We start from the raw sequence: 13,202 nt of genomic DNA, 5'->3' as shown, positions 1-13,202 counted from the left end.
GTCTATTACTGTATTTCCATAAGGTCTATAGTTTCAATCAGGTACTTGTGGATGAGAATACTGCGTGAGGTCTACTGTTCACAGAACTACTAGTATATTTTTATTTACAAAGGCATACACGAGTATATCAAGCCCAGATGATGATGAAAATATATTTATTTATTTACAAAGGCAGCTCTCCACAAGTATTTTAAGCCCAGATGATGATGAAAATACATTTATTTATTTACATAGATAACTCTCCACAAGTATTTTAAGAATGATATAGATAACCTTAGGTTAGGTGTAAATTATATATATATATATATAATTTATTATATTTATTTACAAAGGCAACTCTCCACAAGTATTTTAAGAATGATAATACAGTACTAGCGTTTCTATTTGTGATGATTTTATGAATGGATCAATAGAGAGATGATGAATAGCTGAAATGAAACTAATAATGAAATTTAATAAATATTTATTTATTTACAAAGGCAACTCTCCACAAGTATTTTAAAAATGATAATACAGTAAAAACGTTTCTATTCGTGATGATTTTATAAATGGATCAATAGAGAGATAATGAATAGCTGAAATGAAACTTATAATGAAATATAGATAGTATGTGAGTTGTAGTAGTATAGGCCCTATGCAATGGTTGTACTGTGTAAAGGTGGTGCGTACAGGCTTTAAGCGCTGGGCGACACAAATGGAACGCGAGCGGTTCGCGAGATGATAGCAGGTAGCGCGATTCTGGTTCGCGCGCAACGAACTGGCCAAGCTCGCACTATGATCTTGACCACTGTATTCTCAGCGAATGTTTGTGCGAGAAAGCGTTTGTCGCGCAGCGCGTAAGTCTTTACGCAGCTTTAATGAAATGGTCATTTTTTAGGAAACAGCGAAACAACCCCGATAGAACAGTTCTCTACTCGACGGTTACATAATGTATTTTGAGGCGCTGAATTCGAATCTTTGCTGACACACCAGAGGGCGGCTTCAGCCCTCAAAACCCCAAACTTCGGGTCTTATTTTAATTTTCTCATTTTATCTCGAACATCTCGCGTTTTTCGAAAAAAAGCATCCCTCTCAAATTTGTAGACAATACAATTTTTAATAAATTGAGTAGTTACACAGAATTCTAAGATTTCTGGTTTTGAAGGAGCTACAGCTTTTCAAAAAAGGGGTATTTTTCAAGATTTTCTTGAAAATTCTGGAAACCTACAACTTCTACACTAAACAACTTGTAGTATTGTTAAGTAATGATGAAAAATCACACACCAATTGAAAGTAAAATTAATTCTGTACAAGATTCATCAGGAAATTTTAAATTTAGTATTGCGGGAGGAGGAATACTCGCTATAGAAAACCATGTCCTGCAGCCAAAATACAATTTTTTAAGTGTAATACTTTAATGTCTCACTGACCTACCTAACAAGTATTCCAAAAATTATCATAATACAACCATTGCAAGAGCAATCTATTGATGTTAATGTTGAGGCAATTGACTACTATCTAGCCTCTAGCGTTAAATGGTAGAATGATTGAAATAACTCTTTTTGTCACGGTAACTGCTAATAGGTAACGAGTAACGAAAAACTTGGCCAATCACGAAGTAAACAATGAGAAAGTAGCGATTTTGTTATCAGACCAATAGTCATTAGGAGATGAGTAAAAAGAATTTTAACCAATCACAAGCTAACCAATGAGAGTGAGTGAGCGAATTCGTCGTCATGGCAACAGCCAATGTCAGTTGAGTAAGAAAATACTTGACCAATGACAAGGTAACCAATGAGAGGCAGCGATTGCGTTGTCATGTCGACAGCTTGTGGTAGTTTATAAAAGTGATTTCTAACTAATTTAGCACTTCAAATCTCATTTGCGAATTTAAATAGTACCAATGAATTTTCATTGATGAACTTAAATTATTATCTTGCTTTATAAATGCATTTCGGCTATTGTGTTATTGACATTTTATATGTAGACTTTTATTATTGATCAAATTGCCTTCTCCACAATGGATTATTTAATAAATTAGTCTGAAATAGTAAGGAGTCGGGGTGGTTAATGGTTGAGAAAAATAAAATCCAAGGTATAAAAAGACCTGTATGGTTGATACTCATCATTGTTTCATGTACAATATTTTGAACTAGGAAAGTGTAAATTGGTTAAGTAAAATATGACTTTAATAGAAATAAATGCATATTTCTACTACTTCACAAAAAGTAAAAGATAACTATTTCAGACGAAAATACCTATGACCTTTGCACTCTCCACTTATTTTCCCAATTTCAAAACAAAAATTATTCATGCTCTCTCATTTTTCTAGGTATTCGTCAAGTACATGGCCATCCTATTTCAAACGAATACCCCATTATAAACTGCCTTATATGCTGCTCGCCTTCGAGTGTGGGGGTGTCACTTGCCTCCCGGGAATGGATTACATGGCACATAAATTCACCTCCAAATAGGAATGCTCTATTTAAAGGGTCCGCCCCGCTAACTCGGCTCTGCTAGTGACAGGTCCCCCATTTGATGAAAATTTAGTTTGTCAGAGCACCATTCTAACTTATTCTTGACATTCCGGCAACTATAACAAAATGAGCTTTGAAAGGATAACAATATTCATGTCAAACTGATGCTAAACAAAAATTGTTTCAGTTTTTGAATATTTTTTTATGGTGAACATGATGCAAAAATATAATGTAATGTATATGTGTTTATTAAAAACAATGTAATATGAAATATGTATTAGAGAATGTCAATGTAAACAATGTAATAGAGAATAGCGACCATAATATTAAGAAAAACTAATTAGAATTGGAACCGTTTTGGGTGTAAGCCTGTGGTACTCTTCTGAAAATTCTGAATGATTAAATAAAAACATCAGATTGGAATAAAAATAATCAATGGTATTTGCATTATTGAGTGAGCCGTGGTCTAGTGGATAGAGAGCTTGCAACATGAATAGAGATCCCGGGATCAAACCCACTTATCACAAAACGTTTTCAGCCAGGTTTCTCCTGTGATATTGGATGGTCACGTTTATTGTCGGTCCCGGCTGAAGTATAGCTGATGTTATGCCTATTGACGGCTTAAATTACATACTCAGGCACGGTGGGACCTTCCCGCAAGGGACTCCCCACCCTCCCCACCCTACCCACCTACCTATTTATCTTTCTACCTTCCTCCTCATCATCAAAAGCCATACGAATTTTTAATTTATTGGGAAAATATCATAATATAATCTGTGAATTATCAATCGTATTTAGGAAATCACGAAAAATTGATTATCATCAATATTGTATTTAATGAAATAATGTCAAATGTAATTTGATACAATACCAGTTCATTGGAGATGAAAATTTTGCTTCAATTATGTTTTTTGTTTAACATATTAATTGATAATATTTATCATCGTTTGGCAAATAACAAAAAATATGAACATTCCCATATTAAGATGAATTTAGAAGAAAAGAACGTTGATAGGCCAAAGGAGATAGGGATGCCCTATGATCGATAAGCTCAAGGACTATGCCCTTGAAGTCTAGGCGCCGTGACGCTGTGACGTAACTGGAGTGTCGCCAGTCTGTAATAAACGGACGCCATGCCAATTGCTACAGTCACATTCACTTTGATCTGTCAGCATTTCTTATTAATTTAAACCAACTCTTCACATTCATCTAATACTGACAGTGGAAAGTGTAACAGTAAACTGGCAGCAATCCTTATATTATGTAACATCTATGCTTTACATTTGACCAATGCTGACAGTAGCCAGTGAATCTTATAACAGAAACTGAATGAATAGAAACCCCCACTGCAGGTCATACTGCAGTCTGCTGTGTGCTACATTTTATGAGTTATTGCCAGATGAATTCTCATTTTCACATTCACTACACTACTCGTACCTTGTAAATTTCTGTTATTAGAATTTATTAGAGAACTTATCTTCAGCTTTTTACCTTGGAGATTTTCAATTAACCCGAATTGGATGAAGCCTCAATATTTTCAAGCAAAGGCTTCAATATTCATCCCATTTTAAACCTTTTGATATTGTGTTATTATAATTTTGTACTGAAGAGAACCTATTGGTTTTACTAGATTTTCAAAATTCAAATTTTTCAACTCATCCTGATTGATTAGCTTTTCAAAATTCGAACTTTTCAACTCATCCATTCTGGATTGAGGGTAAATATTCAAGTAATAATTTCAACATTTTGAAGAGGAATATGAAAGGGTTCGCTTCTTCTTGCTCTTCCAATATCATTTCAATGATGAGTGATTTTGTACTAATGGAAAATAAATATTCAATATTATACATTCATACAATAGTACATTCAAGTTTTTGAGATTATGTTACTATTAATCTTTATTTATCGGATTTCAACAGCTTCCTACCAGCGAAATTAGAAAACGTGCCAAATGATTTTGTCTTTAATGGTAGTAATATTTTCTATTCACTCCTTTGGACAATTTTTAATTTTTTTGTTCTATCTATCTATAATTCAAAATATATGTTTGTGGTATAAATAGTGTTGTAACCATCTATTTGAATATATCTGCCAACTAGGAGCTACTTCTGTCATGAGAATGTATCAAATTATTAAATTAGAGAATTTCTTTGAATTTATTAGCTCCCTGACCTTTGGAATTTGAGCTGAATTTATATCTAGATGAACAATTATTATAAATTCAAAACTAGTAAATAATTTAAGCATATTACCTACCCGCTCACTTAACAAAAGACTTGCAGTAAAAGGCCACTGAATCTGTGTATGTTGTTCGGTTTCAATGATTTATCTTCCTTTGGATTTATAGGTTCCACTGAATCCAGACAACTTACTTGAGCTTTATAACTTCTGTAAAGCTCAGCTTCTCTTTCGTCTCCTCCTTCTCCTCCTCCTCCATCTCTCCACCTCCTCTTCCTGCTACTCCTCCTCCTCCTCCTATTCCTCTTCCTCTCCCAACTCCTGCTCCTTCTTGATGCTCTTGTTTTCTTGTATTGTTAGAACGCCTGCTCGAGTAAACACTTCAACTAATAGACTTCTATTTGAACAAATTTTCTCCTTCTTTCTTGATTTAACTTTGTTTCTCTTTCCTCTATAAAAGTTTCTCAGAGAAATTCAGCAACTACTACCCCGTTAAACTTTACGGAATGTTTTTTTTTATCGTTCCGTATATTTTTCTTGTTTATCCAGTAATTTCAGAAGGAACTTGCACCTATAAAGAGTTCAGTTGATCCGGAGTATTCTTCAACAACAACCTAACTACTCTTTCAACAAGTTGTTGAAGTGTTTGTTTTATGTTTTTGTTTGATACAACATTTCCTTAATCGAATTTTAGACACTTTCTGAAATATCCTACCATGGAAGTTTCCTACTTCATAGACGACTGATGTTTACATCCTGTCTGTGAATATGTTGAGGTTCCAATATTCCAGATGATGAACAAATTGCAATTTGAGATTCGGTATTGGAAACGAACGAATATAAGTGTTCTTATTGCCATAATTTAGTTCAAAAGCATGATGTATTATTAATGTTTCCTCTATTAATTTATTACAGTTTCTGTAACAATAAAAATCATTAATAAAATAGATTGAGCTAAATCAACTTTCAAAAACAGAAACTAGAAAAGTTTCCTAATTCTATAGGTGTTTAAAACTGACAAAATTATCAAAGAATGTTGAAACAGGCTTCTGTGGTCTGCAACGTGAAAAATTTTGTTTCCGAGAATGCATAAGCTCATAAAAAATATTAGAGTTCTTTATTTATGTATGTCACAATATTTACTGGCTTGTACACTAATTTACATTAAATGACGGTAACATTTGAAACTCGCAGCATTTATTGAATTTAACTCAATAAATGTATTATGTTATTTACTGTATAAGAAATGCTGAGAATTCTAATGATAAATTCTTATTCATACAAAATTATAATAATAGAATTAATTCTCATTCAAGGAAATGAATGAGAAATCCTTTGTTGGAAATGTATTAAGATTTGCTCGGTCCTTGAAACGTAGCGATAAAATAGGGAAAAATGTTTGTAGTCAACCCAATCTGATGTCTGGAAAAGTTATATCCTTCCGAGAACGATAATTTAAATAAAGAGATTAAATTTTCGAGATGCGTTTGCTTGGAAACGACATTGCCTCAAGCTGATTCCCTGTTTAAATGCGGATTAAACTTGATCTAAATCCTGGCACATGACTTATCTGGGGGTTGTGGGCTCTTATGAAATTCACACCAACTCCCTGCCGTCCAAGCAGACAAGTTTTCTTCGGCAAAGTTTGTGTGTGAATTTATTGCCGGTCTGCTTCCACTGGGAGTGTGACTTTCCAGTTAAAATAACTCGTTTCTTACCTCCTACTCTCCTTACTCCTCCTCCTTCCAACCCCCTCCCTCATCATCAAATGCTCCTCCAAGTCACCACACGTCTCCTGTGAGATTTAGCCCTCTGCTGCCTTTTCCACTCCCACTTTTTCTAATATCCTCTTTTTTATTTGCTCTTCTACCCGTTCCTTTTTCCTTCCCGCCCTCGTTTTTATTTTCCCTCGTATTTGTGAAATACTTCTGTATTAGATGTTTCTCTTTCCTCTTCTTCCTTCTTTTACGTACTCTTCATTCTGTTTCTCTCCTTCTTCGCTCACTTTTCATTTCCCTCTACCATCTCTACTTATTCCCTTTTCTTTTATTTTTCTCTTCCACAAATTTTCTTTCCATAGCTTTCTTCAAAAGTCTATTAACCTACTTTGATTATTTCTCCCTCTATATATTTCCCCTTTCTATTAATTCCTTTTACACTTTTATTTCGTTCCTATATCCTATTATTACTTCTGTAATACCATACTCTTTCTATTATTTTTCATACTCCTTCTTTACTCCTTATCCTTCTTATTTGTCCTCATCATTATCTTATCTCTTTTTCATTCCTTTTAAATTTTTATTTCGTTTCTACCTCTCATTATTACTGCTGTACTACCATACTCTTTCCATTATTTTCCATCCTCCTTCTTTATTCCTTATCCTTTCTATATTATCCTTTTTTCCTGTTATCATCATCATCTTATCTCTTTTCTTTCTTCAACATTTTCTTCTTTACAAATTTCTCTTCTCCACCTTCCCTTCCTCTTCTTCTGCTGCCTCCTCTCTCCTCTCTTCTTCTCTTCCTTTTTCATTAATTTCTTTATCTATTCTTCCATCCTTCACCTCTAATTTTCGCCTCCCTCTTCCTTCCCTTCTCCTCTCACTTGCTCCTTTTCCCTCATCCTCATCTCTACTTCTTACTTCTTTCTAATTCATTTTCTTCACCTTTCTCTTCAACGTCTCCGTCCTTCTCTACCTCCTTCTTCTTCACCTCCTTCTCCTTTTCCTCATCTTCTACATTTGCAGTATACCCTGTGTTCTCTTGGAACCTCACACGTTATTGCTCAAATCCCCCAGTGCTGTTCGCAACAAATTACTTTCTGCTATCCAATTTCATTTCAATCCACCAGCCAACATACCGGCAATAATATTACAAAATTGACTTGAAGTTTGATTTATGTTTGGCTCCTGACTTCTTGTCCCAGTTTCTCATACTTGATGACGTTTCATCTGATCAATTTTCCTGGGTTTTCCACCACAATCTTTTCCTCCTCCTTATATAAGCTTCTCAGTTATCTAGAATTCGTTCAAAGTCTGCTTAAAGCAAATATATTTTGTATTAAAGACTTCCAGTTTCATTCTAAAGAATCTCATATAAAATGTGTCATGAATTTAATTTAATTGTTTTCATACATGGAACATGTCATTAAGAGCCTTATTAAACAGATCAGGAGTATTAATTTTTACTAAATCGTACAATACCTTTCTCTTTCGAACTCTAAAGCCAGTTACACACACACATCGATTGTTGGACGTCCTTATGAATTCTACCAAATTAGACGGAACTTGAAGGACCACCAAATAAGGACGGCAATGTGTGTCACTAGCCTTAAGCAATTGTAATTGATAGTAGATTTGTTAGAGAGAAGAGAAATTATAAAATACCTTTCACATTTTGCAATAAATAGATCAAATGAATTCTTCACAAGTTAAGATTGTTCAGAATAAGACGAAAGTAGCATATTGAATGAAAAAGACTAAGAAATTTCAAAAAAACCACAGATATATTGATACTTAGAAAGACCGGTTTCGGTTATTACACCATTGTCAATCTCTGATAAACAGAGATTATCTCTGATAATGTTTAAATTTAGAAATCTCTGATAATGAAGAAATTGTCAAAAAACCACAGATTTATTGATACTTAGAAAGACCGGTTTCGGTTATTATAACATTGTCAATTTCTGATAAACATTATCAGAGATAATCTCTGTTTATCAGAGATTGACAATGGTGTAATAACCGAAACCGGTCTTTCTAAGTATCAATAAATCTGTGGTTTTTTGACAATTTCTTCATTATCAGAGATTTCTAAATTTAAACATTATCAGAGATAATCTCTGTTTATCAGAGATTGACAATAGTGTAATAACCGAAACCGGTCTTTCTAAGTATCAATAAATCTGTGGTTTCTTGACAATTTCTTAGTCTTTTCCATTCAATATGAATAATTACCACAATATCAACTCCTCAACTACACAAAAAGTGAAAGTAGAACATTTTATTTTTTAGTATGATGTGCATAGAAAGATTGTACTAAAAATGTCAGATTGTCGTGATTGTAATAATTATTTTTCTTAGTTCTGTCATAAACAACTCTTGAAGGACAGATCTATTTTACCAAAGCTTTACTCTACTATATCCACTTCATATCCATTTACTATATCTACTAACCACTTTACTTTTAATAGGCCTGTATACTAGTGTGTAGGAGGTTATAATTAAAATTACAACATTATTCATCCATGCAATAACTCTCAAATCATGTCATGTTAGGGAGTGAAAGTAGTATAGGCTCAACCAAAAATTATGGACAATATTCAATGCTGAAGACAATGAACGGATTTCAAATTCGGTATCAGAGACAATTTGAGTATTATGCCGAATGAGTAGGCTGTACCGGTTTTTGTCAGGTTATTGAGTAAGTTGAGTAATGCTGGGCCTGGGCGTTCACATGTTCGATGGGTGTTGGTCTAGGAACAGCTTGACTGTCATGTTTCCAGTTCCCACGTTGATTGGTCGATGAAGAGTCATTTGATAATAATCTTTAAATGGATTTGAAAAATATATTTATTTAATTGATCATTTGTTAGTTAATATTGAGACATTTTCTGAGATGATACATTTCGATGTTGACAAGAATATGATATGTCATAGCGATGACATAGAATAGAAAAGAATAGTATCTTATTGGTCATAAAATATTCACATGAATACATGGACTTCGTCAATTTTTTAACACTAAGATTAGTCAGTATCAGTACAATACAATAAAATATGAATCACATAAAACGATTACAATCTATTCTAAAACTTTTGATTCTATTCTAATAGAATTTGAGAGACGACTAAGACGAAAGGACAAAATTTAAATTCAAATACTGTTGTACCATGTAGGAGACGAATATATTGTCATGGCATAGATCATCCATGGCAGTGGTATGAAAATTTCCAGTACACTGGAAGAACGGGATTTTTGGGATGTAAAAGGGTAATGAATTTTATTTTTGCTCTGTTGCATATCCATACTTTTTCACTGTTAAAATTGAACTTGAATTTTAAAAATACTTATGGAGTGAAAATGCAGTTACATTGGTAGTGACGATCGTTTCGACCTGTTGTTGGTCATCAGACATCATCTGACTGTCATAATAATGATGACCGATAACAGGTCGAAACGATCGTCACTACCAATGTAACTGCATTTTCACTCCATAAGTATTTTTAAAATTCAAGTTCAATTTTATTATTGTTTTATTCCTAGTATTAGTAGGTAGTAGTAGTAGTATTTGATATGATGTATATAATATGTTATCTGCGAATAATTATATAAACTGTAGAAAATCTAACGAATTTTTACTTCTTTGCAGGTTATGATGGCGCTAGCATCCCATTTACAAATTGTCGAGGCTGAAAAACAAAAGCTAAGAACACAGGTAAAAGTTTATCCAAATAAAGTTATTTTAAGTAACATAGCATTTTCAAAGAAATATAAATACTGCAATTCAGAAAAATTCTACCAATGGAAAAATATATAAACACAACCACTCAGTAATAGTACCACTTTTAATACTGTAATAGTACCACTAGTAATTGTGCCACTCTAAGTGGCAGTATTTATATACTTTTTCATTTGTAGAATTTTTCTGAATTGCAGAATCTATATTACAAATACTACAAATAAATCCTACAATACTGGAAGAAATATGCTAGTATGTGAACACACACATTGGACCTCCAGCATGAATTTAGTCCTTAGTATGTCATTACTATAAATATTCAGTATTCCCAGTTGCTTCCTCACGACTAAATACATCACACCTGCGATGCAGGATTCTTTGGCGCATTTAGATTTGATTAAGAAATTCTATTTTAACTTTTCAAGTAAGCCAGGAAAATTCCCATGATATATAAGTTTTCTCTACTCGACTGGTTTTTGTAAACTTATACTAGTGACTCCCTGAGTTGGAGAACTCGCTCAGGAACTGTTGTATTGTAATCTGTGAAACCCGCAAGTTGATGAAAATATTATGAAATATTTCTCATACAGTAATAATTTGACAGTAGGTTGGTTGATCTATCAATCCGTATAATTATGTTGATGTGAAAGTTGTAAATTTTGTTGTATATTAACCAGCTAAAATCAGGTGTCTGCGCGTGTGATAGCTCCTAAGTAGCCTCAGTTGATGTTATGAGTGAATGAATGGAAAAACTGTAATAATTGCATGCAATGAGTTCTTCAGATGACTAAATGATTAATCATAACAATTTTTCCTTACGCACTTTCAATGTTATTTTTATATTCCAAAAAAGGACGAAGAAGTGAGTAAATTTTGTTGTCCAACGAACATGACCTGTAAAATGTTTTGAAGAATACTTTTTCAAAATTTGAAGCTGATCAATGCTGACGATGACTTTGGCCTTCAGTAAGTCAAAAGTGAGAACTCGCTAACGCTCGTTCAATTGATTTCTGATTTTCAATTAAGTTATGTAACTTATACAAGTTTGCTGAGAACCTCACATGCAGTTTTTTCATGTAAATTTGATGGAATATTGCAATCGAAATTTCTAAAATTTTCAGGTAATTACCATGATACTAAACTATCCTACTAACTAAATATGTTTTCTCTATATCTCTGTTGCTGAAAGTTGCTTTTAAAATTAATGAAAACTAAAATTGCTTATGAAATCAAAGACTATGACAACTAATTATGTTGTTGAAAGTTACTTCCGAAATGTATGATAGTTCTGTGCTAAAAGTGCACTAACGTTTCCTGCTTACATTCAATTTAATTTATATCCAATTTAAATGTAATGATTACATTTGCAATAAATGATTTTTAGGTGAGAAGACTGTGCCAAGAGAATGCGTGGCTGAGAGACGAACTGGCCAACACTCAACAGAAGCTGCAGTCGGCCGAGCAGGGAGTGGCTCAGTTGGAGGAGGAGAAAAAGCATGTCGAGTTCCTAGCTTCCGTCAAAAAATATGACCAAGATGTGAGTAATTGCTATTGCCAAATTATTTCCAAATTAAATTGTATCACATTCACTTTTTGACATTTCTTGAAAAAGCTAAAATTCGGGATCAAATTTATCATAATTAAAGTTTGTTTAATCAGTTTTTCCCAACTTGAATTATCACCAATATTGGTGATTTCTTCTAGAATCTCTCTGGATAGTAGCCTATGCTAGGAAGAGACAGAAGTGATAAATGCTTTAGAAAAGTGCAACATAAGTATTATAATTTATTATAATTGAGGCGGTATACGGAAAAAGGGCACATAGAGCTTTATGCCCTTTTTCCGGAGATTTCTTTGTTAGATCAGCCATCTTGTTCTGCATATAACCTGAAAATCTCAAACAGAAATCTTGGAAACTGATGTTGGTAAAACTGTTTATAAACAGCTGTGTCAAGGAGGGATTTGGTGGTCAGTGAGACTATTGCTTCCTACGTTTAGTCCAAACCTTCATCAAAGTCAAATAAGTTCACTATCATGAACTATTTCATTATAAAGATAAAACAAAATGGTGCTACTCTGAAGATTTCAATACTGTGAATTTCAAACCATTCAAATTCTTGAATGGTCCTGTTCCTGACATTCAACCACAAGTGATGCCCTACCCCTATTTTAATAAAATGATTGAACACTTTTTTATTATGTATATAACTTTTTAATTTAAGAGAAATATAGCATTTAGCATTGAATAAAATGTGTTTTCTAGTTCATCAAACCCAAATTTGTACAGAATAAATTTGTCTTTGGAAAAAGGGCACATACAATCAATTAATTATTCAAACATATCTATTGGAATAAATTAGAAATATAATCATATATCATTCTTGATCAACATGAGATCAATATATTGAATTTCGATTTGGTACTAACAGAATGTTTAATTCAATTACAAAATTAATTGTTCTATCCAAACTAAAAACTTAAATACGATTTTCACAAAACACAATTTCGCTCTATGTGTTTTTTTCCCTATACCGCCTCAATTAAACTTATATTATACATTATGTTGTCGGATTCTTCTTGGATAGTTATATTCATGAATTTGCTGAGTTCCTATACTTTCGACATCATCATCAGTTTTCTGTTGTACCCAAGTAAGGTTAATAGATAGGATAGATGACAATCTGTTATATAATTTAGGTAGATTTATATAAGTCCTATTATTCTTGGATTGGGCTTAAACTGTGAGAACAGATATCACATAAAAAACGTTCCCAATGATTCATCACTCGAGGTCATTAGTACATTATTTTAGTACAACAGTACTCCTCTTAACTTAAAGGTCCGGTTGCACAAACATTGTATGCAAATGCGCTGATTTACGATGTCTTCCGCTTCTCTGATTAATTCTCTTTCATTCATCCATAAATTAAACACGTATAAAATATAGTACTTTTCATTTTTAGACAACCGTATAAATATTAATTTAAAGACTTTTGTACAACCGGTCCTTAGTATTTATCCATACAGTTGAGGGTTCTTCCATATTGCAGTGCTGTGTGAAATGATAAATGTAATGGCCAAGTTCAAAAGAATTCTTAATATAAACT

The 13,202-nt window shown here is 33.1% G+C and overlaps 1 protein-coding gene across 29 annotated transcripts in view; it reads left to right on the top strand.

Moving 5' to 3' along the window:
• The window catches only part of LOC111053197 (kinesin light chain), a 168,291-nt gene that overhangs the window by 114,468 nt on the left and 40,621 nt on the right, over positions 1-13,202 (top strand). For all 29 annotated transcript variants that reach the window (XM_039438088.1, XM_039438089.1, XM_039438090.1 and 26 more), the window contains 2 exons: positions 10,006-10,071; positions 11,480-11,632. In XM_039438088.1, coding sequence (XP_039294022.1) covers positions 10,006-10,071; positions 11,480-11,632 — 219 coding nt within the window. The remainder of the gene's footprint in view (positions 1-10,005; positions 10,072-11,479; positions 11,633-13,202) is intronic.

Source organism: Nilaparvata lugens, chromosome 11, assembly GCF_014356525.2.
Source record: "Nilaparvata lugens isolate BPH chromosome 11, ASM1435652v1, whole genome shotgun sequence".
Classification (NCBI taxonomy): domain Eukaryota; kingdom Metazoa; phylum Arthropoda; class Insecta; order Hemiptera; family Delphacidae; genus Nilaparvata; species Nilaparvata lugens.
This window is presented reverse-complemented; position numbering and strand designations above follow the sequence as displayed.